The 14,807-nt window shown below is 37.2% G+C and overlaps 1 protein-coding gene across 1 annotated transcript; it reads left to right on the top strand.

Annotated features, from left to right (window-relative positions):
• Positions 1–962: 962 nt before the first annotated feature.
• LOC309835234 (vascular cell adhesion protein 1-like) lies at positions 963–5,356 on the top strand (the record flags this gene model as incomplete). Its single annotated transcript, XM_082674656.1, is given in 4 exon segments — positions 963–996; positions 3,178–3,902; positions 3,904–4,714; positions 4,956–5,356. Coding segments are annotated over 4 exon segments (1,971 nt in total).
• Positions 5,357–14,807: the final 9,451 nt, after the last annotated feature.

The raw sequence follows: 14,807 nt of genomic DNA, 5'->3' as shown, positions 1-14,807 counted from the left end.
TCTGTTCCCTACTGTTGTTTCAGATCACAGTGCCACTAGATGGCCTCTTTTTTGATTTCAAGAATGGACTTGTTACTTTTTGATTTTGCCCTCATATCATACTCTGCTCTCAAAACTGTCCCCCCTCTGGCCTGGGTAATCCATCAGGGGCCCAACCTCCCCTAGTTTCACAAAGGTAGGCAAATGACTCCAGCAGAGACAGAATCGTTTTGAAGGAGTGAGTGTTGACTTCCTGCCACTTCAAAAGAACCTGCCTGAAGATGAGGCCGGTACTTAGAAAAACCATAGCTAAGAAATGGAGAAAGTTGTCTTGACGCTACTTTAAAATATCTGGCTTTTATTTATTTATTTATGGCTGCATTGGGTCTTCATTCCTGCTCGCGGGCTTTCTCTAGTTGCAGCAAGCGGGGGCTACTCTTCGTTGCTGTGTGTGGGCTTCTCATTGAAGTGGCTTTTCTTGTGGAGCATGGGCTCTAGGCATGTGGGCTTCAGTAGTTGCAGCACACGGGCTCAGTAGTTGTGGCATACGGGGTTAGTTGTTCTGCGGCTTTTGGGATCTTCCTGGACCAGGGATCAAACCTGTGTCCCCTGCATTGGCAGGTGGATTCTTAACCACTGCACCACCAGGGAAGTCCCAAAACATCTGGCTTTTGTTCCAGATGATTGTGTGCCTGGCACACAATAAGCACTGGATTATATTTTCCTTGAAATAACATATTGTCTGACCAACTTATGAGAACTCCAAGATCTTCATTTCTGAAATGTGACCCTGAACGCAATCTCTTCTCATTCCACTTCTCCCATTCATTCATTCATTCTCTGAATATTTATTATGTATCAGGTGAGACAACACAAACAGAAGTCATAATCTGTGGTGAATGTAGCATCAGAAACATTTAGAGTATTATAGGCGCACAGAGGAAGCACCTCTGCCTCTGTGGGAAGAGTATTCCAGGCTGAGGATGGAAGGTGCAAGCTCTCAGGGGGCTATGCTTGGTGGGTTCAAGGACACCACGGAGGCCAGTGTGGCCTGTCTCCTTTGTTTCCACCTTTCTCCCCCTGTGAAGATGGTTATCCATGCAATGTGCCCTTTAGTTTATCTTTTTCCTTTTTTCCTTGGAGAGAAGATCTCTTTCACTCCTAAGGCTATGAATAGATGACTTCCAACACAAACCGTCAGTCCTAATCTCTCCACACAACTCCAAGCAAGCATTTTCATTTGCTTTCATGAAACCTCCACTTGGATTTCCTCCTCATTCCTTCAGATCTACATGTTCTCCAAAGAATTCATCATCCTCTCCACCCCAAACACACCCAACCAGCTCCTCTTCTTGGTAATACTTTCCTTGACAATGGCCCATTATTACTGAATCAGTGAGGCTTACAACTTTGGAGTCACCTTTCCTTCCCCTTCCCTGGTATCTCACGTGTAATCACATACTTAAACCAGATGGCAAACTGTCCAAATTCCAAGGATGGCCCCCACCAAAGTTCTAAGCCAGAACAAACATGTGTAATTGGGCAATCATTCTCTGGCTATTGCAACCAATAGGAAATTATTTTTTTCCCTTTTTGACTCACCTGCAACATTTATCTTTACCTGAAAACTTTTATGGAGGTAAAATCTGGAAAACCACAAACCACACTTCCAGATGAGCTTCCATGGTTAATGCGTTCTGAACAAATCATTTTAAACACAGTGAAAACACTTGAGTGCAAGTGTTTATGCATCACTACACGTTGACTTAAGACAGTTGGGATTGCCAGTTGGGTTTCCCTGTGCTGTTTCTAACGGTCCCAGGGATTCTAAACTATTCTGTCTTAATTTTATCCTGGCATTGAAGTGATGTGAAGTCTCAAAATTCACTTCAGTGCTGTGCAAGGGCTTCTAAACAGCTCAAGCTTTCCTCATTAAGACAGCACTCCTATTCTCTCCATTATTTTTTAACTTTTTATTTTATATTGGAGTATAGTTCATTAACAATGTTGTGATAGTTTCAGGTGTACAGCAAAGTGATTCAGTTATACATATATCAGTTCTTTTTCAAATCCTTTTCCTATTTAGGTTGTTACATAATATTGAGCAGATTTCCCTGTGTTATACAGTAGACGCTTGTTGGTTATCCATTTTAAATATAGCAATGTGTACATGTCAATCCCACTTTTCCTAACTATCCCTTCCCCCAATCCTTCCCCTCTGGTAACCATAAGTCATTCTCTAAGTCTGGACATATATCCAGAGAAAAACATGGTCTGAAAGGATACATGCATCCCAGTGTTCATTGCACCACTGTTTACAACAGCCAAGACATGGAAGCAACCTAAATGTCCATCGACAGAGGAATGGATAAAGAAAATGTGGTACATAAATACAATGGAATATTACTCAGCCTTAAAAAGAAATGAAACTGAGTTATTTGTAGTAAGGTGGATGGACCTAGAGTCTGTCATACAGAGTGAAGTAAATCAGAGAAAGAGAAATATCGTATGATGCCACTTATGTGCAGAATCTAAAAAGAAATGATACAAATGAACTTATTTACAAAATAGAAACAGACTCTCCATATATTTTTTTTAACTTTCAAGCATCACTTCTTCAGAAAGCATTCCTGGCAGCTGGGCCGGTCAAGGTGACGGTCAGTGGTGGGTCAAGGTGAACAGTGGCTGAGGTGTGGGAAGTGGCATGGAGTCGAGCCTGGGACTGTGGAAGCGTGGGGGGACCACAGTAGAAATCCTCAGGGGCAAGAAAGAAAGCCTGGACCTCGAAGTCCCTGAGCAACTCTTCTCCTTGGATTTGGGGAGCCTGCCCCCCATCTTAAAAAAAAAAAGAAAGGAAGAAAGCATTCCCTTATTTATCAATACTTTATTCACCCTCATGTGCTTTGTGTTACTCCAGCATTCAAGCCAAAATATTTGCCAATTCTGATTGAGAAGTAGGCAGTCCATATGAACAGTAAAAAATAATTTATCAAGAATAATTAAAATTCCATTTTAATGATTTCAAGAAATCATGGTGGTTGTTTGGCTTGATGAAACCCAGCACTGGAGCCTCCCCAGCTCTTTGGTGGGGCTAATGGCGGACTCTGGGAGGGCTCACACCAAGGAGTAGTTCCCAGAGCTTCTGCTGCCAGTGTCCTTGTCCCTGTGGTAAGCCACAGCCAACCCCCACCTCTGCAGGAGACCCTCCAATACTAGCAGCTCAAGCTTTTAAAATCAACATCTTCCCTGAATCCAAAATTATTGCTCAGATTGGTGACTCCATCTCACTGACTTGCAGCACAACAGACTGCGAGTCCCCATCGTTCTCCTGGAGAACTCAGACAGACAGTCTGCTGAACGGGAAGGTGAGAAATGAGGGGACAGAATCCACGCTGACCATGGATCCTGTTAGTCTGGGGAATGAACACTATTACTTGTGCACAGTGATTTGTGAGTCCCAGAAACTGGAAGAAGGAATCCCAGTGGAGATCTACTCTTTCCCTAAGGACCCAGAGATTCATTTGAGTGGCTCCCTGGAAGTTGGGAAGCCAGTCACAGTCACGTGTTTGGTCCCTGCTGTTTACCCATTTGAAAAGCTGGAGATAGAATTACTGAAGGGCAACCGTACAGTGAAGACACAGAACTTTCTGGAGCCTTCAGAAATGAAGTCCCAGGAAACAAAGAGTTTGGAAGTAACCTTCACTCCTGTTTATGAGGATATTGGGAAAGCTCTTGTTTGTCAAGCTACAGTACACATTAATGAAATTGATTCTCAACCCCAAGTACGGGGGACTACAAAAAAACTGCAAGTCTACGTCTCACCCAAGGACACAGTTATATCTGTGAATCCCTCCACAAGCCTGCAAGAAGCTGACTCCATGACAATGACATGTACCAGTGAAGGTCTACCAGCTCCACAGATTTTTCTGGAGCAAGAAATTAGACAATGGGAATCTACAGCTCCTTTCTGAGAATGCAACTCTCACTTTAATTGCTATGAGGATGGAAGATTCTGGAATTTATGTGTGTGAAGGAGTTAACCTGGTTGGGAAAGACAGAAAAGAGGTGAAATTAATTGTTCAAGAGAAAATGTTTACTGTAGAGATCTCTCCTGGATCCCAGATTGCTGCTCAGATTGGCGACTCAGTTGTGTTGACCTGTGATGTCATGTGTTGCGAGTCCCTATCTTTCTCTTGGAGAACCCAGATAGACAGCCCTCTGAATGGGAAGGTGAGGAGCAAGGGGTCCAAGTCCACGTTGATCCTGAGCCCTGTGAGATTTGAGAACGAACATTTTTACCTATGCACCGTGACATGTGGACATAAGAAACTGGAAAAGGTAATCCAGGTGGAGCTCTACTCCTTCCCTAGAGATCCAGAAATTGAGATGAGTGGTCTGTTAGTGAGTGGAAACCTGGTCACTGTAAGCTGCAAGGTTCCTGTTGTGTATCCTTTTGACCGGCTGGAGATTGAATTACTTAAAGGGGAGAGTATTATGAAAAATAAAATCTTTTTGGAAGATGTAAGTAAGAAATCCCTAGAGACCAAGAGATTGGAAATGATCTTCATCCCCACCACTGAAGATACTGGAAAAGTTCTTGTTTGTCTGACTAAGTTACCTATTGATGAAATGGAATTTGAACATAAACAAAGGCAGAGTACACAGGTACTATATGTTAATGTTGCTCCTGGTGATACAACCCTCTTGGTCAGCCCCTCCTCCATCCTGGAGGAAGGTAGGTCTGTGAATATGACATGCTCTAGCGATGGCCTTCCAGCTTCGAAAATCCTGTGGAGCAGGCTGCTAAGTAATGGGGATCTATAGCCTCTTTCTGAGAATATCACTCTCACCTTAACGTCTACAAAAATAGGAGATTCTGGTATTTATGTCTGTGAAGGCATTAAACAGATTGGAATAAGCAGAAAAGAAGTCAAATTAATTATCCAAGTTGCTCCAAAAGATATACAACTTAACAGCTTTTCCTTCTGAGAATGTCAAGGAAGGAGACACTGTCATTATCTCCTGTACATGTGGAAATGTTCCCCAAACTTTGATAATCCTGAAGAAAAAAGCAGAGTCAGGCTACATAGTGCCTAAGTCTACAGATGGTGCATATACCCTCCACAGGGCCCAGTTAGAGGATGCGGGAGTATATGAATGTGAATCTAAAAATGAAGTTGGCTTTCAATTAACAAGCATAACACTCGATGTTAAAGGAAGAGAAAGTAACAAGAACTATTTTTCTCCTGAACTTCTCATGCTCTATTGTGCATCCTCCTTAATAATACCTGCCATTGGAATGATTATTTACTTTGCTAGAAAAGCTAACATGAAAGGGTCATACAGTCTTGTAGAAGCAAGGAAATCAAAAGTGTAGCTAATGTTTGAAATGCTCAGAGACACGATGTTCAAATCCTCAGTACTGCTCATCATTCCATGAGGAAAACAACAAGCTAGGAGTCCAGACTTCCTTGAATGTAGTAAACTCTTGGAAAGAAATGGCTGCCTATGCCCCTTGTTGTGAGCCAGAAGCCAAAGAAAAATTTTGGCCTAAAAAATAGGCACTACCTTTGAGATGTGATAACTGGAGTAGTTTCTTGATGTGTATATGCAATAACATGACTTGTATATATGTAAAATAAAACTATGTCAGAGCAAGATTGCTTGGAATATCAGCACACTATAGTCACATTTCTAAAATTATTAAAATGTTGCTTGGACTGACTGTTATAACTTAATTCCTGTTAATATTGATTGGCAGCTGAACCATGTCATCTTTGTACTATATTATTTCCTTTAACAAAATTTTATTCCTATAAAGTTCATAGACAACAATTCCATGTTTTGTAAAGATGCTAGAGTTTTATATTGTTATAGGCAAATGATAAACCAAGAGGGCACTGGGTTGACTTTCAGGTACTGAACACTTCAATCTATGGTATAATGGTTGATTGGATTTCTCTGGATGGTACTGACATGGTACGGAGACGTTTTATGATATTGTTTTTTCATCAGACTCTTGTGTAACTTTCCCAATGAGGTCTAAAAATGCAACTTCTTTTGATTTTCTTTTGTAAATGTTTAGGTTTTTTTGTATAGTAAAGTGATAATTTCTGGAATTGAAAAAAAAAGAATTCATGGTAACTCTAGTCAGGATAAATGTTGCCAGTTAAGAATTAATATGAAGCATAACAAAATATCAGTGGAGGAAATTATTAGCAAAGCAACATAAAGTAGAATTATATAAGGTATATAAATTATCCCTTGTCAGAAGATTGCTGACTCTGAAAATTTAATGTCAGTTACAAATTAGGAACACAGTTAATATATTTATCTCTAAATGTTTTCCTTGCTCTAGGGCAGCATGCTTGTCAAACTTTTTCACACTATGGCACATGTAGAAAATCATCTTTGTGTAGTGCACTGGTGTAAGTAAATGAAGCTGCTCACAGACATGGGAACAGACCAGGGTTCTGGGCTCCAGGTCCTGTCCATCAATCCCAAGTGCTGAGAGGGCCCATATCTGAACATATTTGTTACCCATTCATGATTGAGAAGTTCTAGTCTTGAAAATGGGAAGGCAGCATAGCATAGTGGTCCTAAACTCAGCTCTGAAATCAAACTGTGTTCTCAAGCCCTTCTTAGCCATGAGAGCTCTCTGACTTTCATTTTCCTCACCTGTAAAGGGGGCTAATCAATTCTACTGCACAGAGTTAGATCATCCCTGAAAGTGATTGGAATTATGTCTGATACACAGTAGGAGCTCAAAAAAAGTTAGCTGTTACCTTGTACTCAAACTTTGGTACTATCCGAATATGAGTAAGCCAGATCATATGGAGTAAAGAGGTACACAAACTTCCCATAAGATGAATGGGTCACTAGAGCTAGTGCTACATTATAACCATCAAAATCTTCATGCTCTGCCCTCGAGAGCCATGTCACATCTAAACTAGATTGTGGCTTACATTTTCCCAAAGAATAATTCTAGATATAGAGTAGAATTCAATGGGCAAACATGATCTAATTTACAGTATTTTAAACACAGAGTCCCATTTCAGAAATGAAACTATTTTCTACATTAAAGAAAATATCATTTAAATTACTTATTGTGACCATTAAGAACCTAAGATAATATGGGTTTTGCATAAGTATTATTATCTGAAAACTTTATAAAATTGAATGTGAATTTCATGAAGTCAAGAAGTAATTTTACTTACCTTGAAAAGAGCCAAAATATGTGAATCAAACTGAATAGTTGTTAATATGAAAGGAGAGTTAATACTTAAATATTAAATAGAATTTAATTCTCAGAAATTCTATCTCATTCATGTAATTAGCATCTCATTTAGCCAATTCTTATGTTCCGTGGCAGAAGGGCAAATTTAATGGGTATTTTTTTCCCGCTAAAACATATAATTAATATCTGAAATCTGTTGAGAGTTATTTTGAGTTCTCTATATTTTCACCTATGGAGAATTTGCTACAAGGAATCTCTGTACAAAATTACACAATAATTTTGTATGGGATAGTATTTTATACTCTCAAGAAGCATAAAAAAGAAGAAAATCCAAGATGAACACATTCACTGTTGTGGCCTCTCCCGTTGCGGAGCACAGGCTCCGGACGCGCAGGCTCAGCAGCCATGGCTCATGGGCCTAGCCGCTCCCCGGCATGTGGGATCTTCCCGGACCGGGGCACGAACCCGTGCCCCCTGCATCGGCAGGCGGACTCTCAACCACTGCGCCGCCAGGGAAGCCCCAAAATGAACACATTTTCAACCTTGATTTATAATGGCGCAGGGGTCAAAAGAAAGATACATTTATTGTTATTATTTCTAGTGACAAGAATAAGTCTGTGTATCTGAAGTAAGGGATTTCACATGCAAATGTGCTCTGGCTCACAGACATTTCAGGGACTACTTTTTATTTGTTTTGGTTTGGTTTTGGTGTGTTAATATTGGGTAGATTGTCTATATACCTTCACAGTTACATGTATAATGATGACAATAAGCTGATCATATATACAACACTTTTGCCTGAAAGCATAAATGCTTTGCTGTAATTTTAATCACCACTTAAATGCAACAAGCCACAGTAATCATAATATGGTAGTTTTAAGTTTAGAAAAATAGTTTCTTTTTAACTGAGTAATGTTAAGATAATTATGTAATTTTCTTTCTCTGATTAATGTATATGTACATATATTTATAAAGTATAGTTTTAAAATTGAAAAACGGTAACAGCACTTTTAGAGTGGAACAAATATCAGAGGAAAAAATGGTAAATAGCTTTTTATTACAAAAGTAGACAGACAGGGCTTCCCTGGTGGCGCAGTGGTTGAGAGTCCGCCTGCCGATGCAGGGAACACGGGTTCGTGCCCCAGTCCGGGAGGGTCCCACATGCCGCGGAGCGGCTAGGCCCGTAAGCCATGGCCGCTGAGCCTGCGCGTCCAGAGCCTGTGCTCCGCAACTGGAGAGGCCACAACAGTGAGAGGCCCGCGTACCGCAAAAAAAAAAAAAAAAAAAAAGTAGACAGACAATATTTAAATGATTAACATAATCTATATAAATTATTACTATGTTTCACTTATATACACTCAGAAATCATTTCGATAAACATAATAGCTTTGATTATTTGCAACCCATTGAGTTAATGTGGATTTCTGGTTCCATAAAGAATGCTTACAGTTTTAAAACACTATATTAGGTGATATTTTCAGGGTAATTGATTTCTTTCCCCTTCATTTCTAAATATCTGTGTCTGTATGTCTAAAATAAATTCCCCCTTTTAAGAAATAAATTTCATTTTTTTGTAGATGCCTCAGATATTTTAGAACTTGGGAAATAACACCGAGTAAAATGTTAATACACCTTACTGTTGTAGCATTTTATTAAATTAGGTATTGATAATCATGATTTCAGAGCTTTTGGACACAGTCAAAAAGAAAAAAAAATTTAAAAAATTATAAATATAGAAATAACTTGGTTATTATTTGTATTAGAGATAATAATACCAATTTTTATTTGTTGCTCTGGTGCTTAGCACTGTAGGACATAGGCGATAAAGTGAAGCATTGAAATAATTATGATGCCAGAACACTTGGTGATGATTTTTAATTGTGAGCAGATGAATTTTTGATGTTACAATAATGCTTATCTGTTATTTGAAAATAACCAGGAAATAAATGTTTGAGTCATGGCTCTGACCTTTACTAGTTCTATGACCTTGGGCAAATTAACGTCTCAGTGCTTGGTTTGCTCATATATACAATGGAGATAATGGCAGCACTTACTTCGTAGCGTTGTGTAAGAATTAGTAAATTAAAACAGAAAAATACTTAGAACCTTGCCTGAGTAATAGGCATTCAATGTTAGTGATTTTAGTTGTTTTTCATGAAAGTGTATATTTCCCTGCTGTGTTACATATGTTGGATGTTTGTGTGTGTGTTTTTTAAGCTTTGGCGGTTTAACAAAATAGTATCACCATCATCTTCATTTATATTTTCTTCATTACTAGATTGAATTCTTTTCAAATTATTTACAGTCTGCGTGAATCTCCAGAGAATTATTCTGAGTGAAATAGAGCCATTACAAAAAGATTACATATTATATGGCTTCATTTATATAACTTTTTTTTAAAACTTTTTAAACTTTTTAATTTGTTTCAAAGTTAAACCCAAGACACACTGACTTCACAGGAAATCCAATGAGAAATGTTTTTCTAGGCTGAACACCTGTTTCCCCTTAGTCTCCCCACAAAAAACATTGCATATTAATTACTTTCATTTTACAATCACTGCTAAATAAACATTTTTAATATAATAATAAGTCAGTAAGGGAACTGAACCAGATTCAGGATTGAAATAATGCAGTTTTCCATGAAGATATCAAAGCCATATTTTTCACCTCAACTTCCAACATTTCACGTAGGTTAAGGACGTCCCTCAAGCACCTCTAAGCCCTCCTTCCCCCAGCTTCTAACTCATGGCATTCTGCATGGCAGGCCTCCTGAGAGTCTAGGGCATAAGAGTTTTGGGGGGTTCAGAAAGCGGGCTGTGGACCCCCTGCCTGAGGCTTTGGTTTGAGCCCTGGATCCGGCCTTACTTGTGTTTCCCCACAAGGATGGCGTCTCAGTCTTTCCTGAAGTTGGGCACCATGAAGAATGCTATGAGTTATATAACATTTTTGAAACACTGCAGGGATCAAACACTGTATGTTTGATCCCTGGTCAGGAAAGATGATCTCACATGGCGTGTGGCACGGCCAAAAAAAGGAAATGACAAAATTATAGTAATGAAGACCAGATTAATGGTTGCCAGGATTAAGTAGGGGGTGGGGACAGGAGAGAAGTGGGTGTTGCTATGAAAAAGGAAAATGAGGGATCCTTGTGGTGATAGAACTGTAGTATATCTTGACTGTAGCAATAGTTGTGATATCCCCAGTTTTGATACTGTACTATACTTACGCAAGATGCTACCACTGGGAGATACTGGGTAAAATTTCTGTGGTATCTATTATTTTCTTATATATATAAAAAAAAGCCCCAAAACTCCCTACACAGAAAACCCCAGGACCAGATGGCTTCACTGGCAAACGTCACCATTTTTTTCCCCTGAGACATGTCTTTAGTTGTAAACAAATCTGTTCTGACTTGCCTATTTTCATTTTCTTTTTAAAATTATTATTGCTAATTAATACTGTTTGTAATTCTTTTAAAGAATTTAAATTAGATTTATTTAAACTAAAATAACAAAACAAAAACAATTCACCCACCCATGGCCTCTTGCAACCACCAGTCTGTTCTCTGTATCTATGAGCATTCTTTTTTAAGATTCCACATATAAGAGAGATCATATGGTATTTGTCTTTCCCTGCCTGACTTATTTCACTTAGCATAATGCTGTCAAGATCCATCCATGTTGTTGCAAATGGCAACGTTGCATTATTTTTATGGCTGAATAATATTCCATTGTAGATATATACCACAATTTCTTTACCTAGTCATCATCAATGGACACTTAGGCTCTTTCCATATCTTGGTTATAGTAAATAATGCTGCAGTGAACATGGACATGTATATATCTTTTTAAGGTAGTGATTTTTTTCCCCTTTGGATAAATACCCAGAAGTGGAATTGCAAGATCATATGCTAGTTTGGTTTTTAATTACTTGAGGGACCTCCATACCATTTCTCATAGTGGTTTCACCAGTTTACATTCCCACCACAGTACACAAGAGTTCCCTTTTCTTCACATCCTTGCCAACACTTGTTATTTCTTATTTTTTTGATAATAGCCATTCTGAAATGTGTGAGGTGGTATCTCATTGTGGTTTTGATTTGCAGTTCCTTGATGATTAATGATGACAAGTATCTTTCATGTACCTTTTGGCCATCTGTATGTCTTTTTTGGAAAAATGTCTATTCAGGTGTTCTTCCCATTTTTTAAATTGGATTGTTTTTTGCTGTTGAGTTGTGTGAGTTCTTTGTATATTTTGGATATTAGCCCCTTATCAGATATATGATTTGCAATTATTTTCTCCCATTCAGTAGTTTTACGTTTCATTTTGTTGATATTTTCCTTTGCTGTGCAGAAACCTTTTAGTTTGGTGTATTCCCAATTGTTTATTTTTGCTTTTTTGCTTTACTTTTGGTGTCAGATACAAAAAAATCATTGCCAAGACCCATGTCAAGGAGCTTACTGACTATGTTTTCTTCTAGGAGTTTTATTGTTTCAGGGCTCATGTTCAAGCCTTTAATCCATTTTGAGTTAATTTTTGTGTATTGTGTAAGATAGCTGTCCAGTTTCATTCTTTTGCATGTGGCTGTCCAATTTTCCCAACACTATCTATTGAAGAGACTTCTCCTTTCCCAATGTGTATTCTTGGTTCTTTTGTTGTAAAGCCTCTATAGTCTGTTCCATTGATCTATGCGTCTGTTTTTATTCCAAAAATTATATTGTTTTAATTACTATAACTTCAAAATATAGTTTGAAATCTGAAAGTGTGATGCTTTCAGCTTTATTCTTTCTCAAAATTGTTTTGGCTCTTTGAGGTTTTTGTGGTTCCATATAAGTTTTAGGATTGTTTGTTCTCTTTCTATGAAAAATACCACTGGAATTTTGATAAGAATTACACTGAATCTGTATATTGTTTTGGATAGTATGGATACTTTAACAAAACTAATTTCTCTAGCCTATGAACATGGAATATCTTTGCATTTATTTGTGTCTTCTTCAATTTCTTTCATTAATGTCTTTTAGTTTTTAATATACAGGTCTTTCACCTCCTTGATTAACTTTGCTCCTAGGTATTTTGTTCTTTTTGATGCAATTGTAAATGGGATTATTAATTTCTCTTTATGATAGCTCATACACTAATAAGCATACACAGCATATTTTTGTATATTGGTTTTGTATCCTGAAACTTTACTGAATTTCTTTATTAGTTCTAATAGTGTTTTGATGGAGTCTTTAGGGTTTTCTGTATATAATATCATGTCATCTGCAAGTTTTTTCTTACTTTCCAATTTGAATTCCTTTTATTTCTTTTTCTTGCCTAATTCCTCTGGCTAGGACTTTCAATGCTATGTTAAATAAAAGTGGTGAGAGTGGACATCTTGTCTTGTTCCTAATCTTAGAGGAAAAGCTTTCAGCTTTTATTATATTGAGGTATGCTTCCTCTATACATGCTTTGTTGAGAGTTTTTATCATACATGGGTGTTGAATTTTGTCAAATTCTTTTTCTGCATCTATTGAGATGATCATATCATTTTTATCCTTCACTTTACTAATGGTGTAAAGTGGTGTATCACGCTGATTGATTTGCAGCTGTTGAACTATTCTTGCATCTGGGGAATAATCCCATTTGATCATGGTGTATGATCCACTTAATGTGTTGTTAAATTTGATTTGCTGATATTTTGTTGAGAAGTTTTGCATCTATATTCATTAGGAATGGCTTGTAATTTTCTTTTTGTGTGTGTGTGTGTGTGTATGGCAAACTCATCTGGTTTTGGCATCAGGTTATACTGGCCTTGTAAAATGTGTTTGGAAGAATTACCCACTATTCTATTTTTTGGAAGAGTTTGAGGAGAATTGGTATTAATTCTTCTTTGAATATTTGGTGAAATTTCACCAGGAAGCCATACGGTTCTTGACTTTTGTTTGTTGGGAAGTTTTTGATTACTGATTCAATCTCCTTATTAGTTACTGGTCAGTTTAGATTTTCTATTTCATCATAATTTGGTTTTGGTAGGTTGTATGTTTCTAGGGATTTATCCATTTTTTTCTAGGTTGTCCAGTTTTTTGGCATATAATTGTTCATATTGGTCTCATGATCCTCTGTACTTCTGTGGTATCAGTTATAATATCTCCTTTTTCAATTTTGATTTTTATTTATTTGAATCTTTTCTTTTATTGTTGTTGACTCTAGCTAAATGTTTGTCAATTTTGTTAACTTTTTTCCAAGAACCATCTCTTAGTTTTACTGGTCTTTACTATTGTCTTTTTAGTCTCTTTCATTTATTTCTGCACTAATCTCTGTTATTTTCTTCCTTCTAACTTTGGGCTTTGTTTGTTCTTCTTTTTCTACTTCCTTAAGCTGTAAAGTTAAGTTGTTTGAGATTTTCCTTGTTTCTTGAGGTAGGTGTTTATCTCTATGAACATCCCTCTTCAATCTGCTTTTACTGCATCCCATAAATTTTTGTATGTTACACTTCCACTTTCATTTGTCTCAAAGTATTTTTTGATTTCTCTTTTGACTTCTTCTTTGACCTATTTGTTATTCCATAGCATGTTTATTCTCCAGTTTTCTTTGTGTAATTAATTTCTCATTTCTACCATTGGTTAGAAAAAATGCTTGATATGATTTCAATCCCCTTATATTTATTAAGACTTGTTTTGTGGCCTAACACACAATGTATCTTAGGAAATGTTCTGTGTACACTTGAGAAGAAGGTGTATCCATTGCTTTTGGATGGTACCTTTTGTAAATATCTGTTAAGCCCAACTGGTCTAACATGTCATTTAAGGCAGATGGTTCCTTATTGATTTTTTTTTTTTGTCTCAGTGATCTATCATTTGGCATAGTGGGGTATTAAAGTCTCCTACTATTATTGTATTGCTGTCTATTTCTCCCTTTGGGTGTGTTAATATTTATATATTGAGATGCTCCTATGTTGGGTGCATAAATATTTTAAATGTTATATCCTCTGGTTGGATTAGCCCCTTTATCATGCCCCTTTTTGTCTATTATTATTTTTGTCTCTTAGTCTTTGTTCTAAAGTCTATTTTGTCTGATATAAGTATAAATACTCCAGCTTTCTTTTGGTTTCCATTTGCAATGAATATCTTTTTCCATCCCTTCACTTTCAGTTTGTGTATATCCTTACAGCTAAAGGGTGTCTCTTGTAGGCAGCTTGTAGATAGGTCTTGTTTTTTTAATCTATTCAGCCACCCTATGTCTTCTGATTGGAGAATTTAGTCCATTTATATTTAAAGTAATTATTGATAGGTATGTGCTTATTGCTATTTTGTTCATTGTTTTCTTGCTGTTTTTGTAGTTCCTCTCTGTTCCTTTCTTCCTCTCTTGCTCTCTTCCTTTGTGATTTAATGAGTTTCTGTAGTGGTATGCTTATATTCCTGTGTCTTTACCTTTTGTGTACTTCCTGTAGGCTTTTAATTTGTGGTTACCATGAGGCTTACATATAACAACTTATATCTATATCAGTCTTTTATAGATATCTATAAAACTCTAAGAAAAATAAAATGAAAATAAATTGGGAAAAATACTTCCTATACAAATATCAAAGGGTTAATCAATTAATCAAAAA

Source organism: Grampus griseus (assembly GCF_964374135.1).
Source record: "Grampus griseus genome assembly, chromosome: 17".
Lineage (NCBI taxonomy): Eukaryota > Metazoa > Chordata > Mammalia > Artiodactyla > Delphinidae > Grampus > Grampus griseus.
This window is presented reverse-complemented; position numbering and strand designations above follow the sequence as displayed.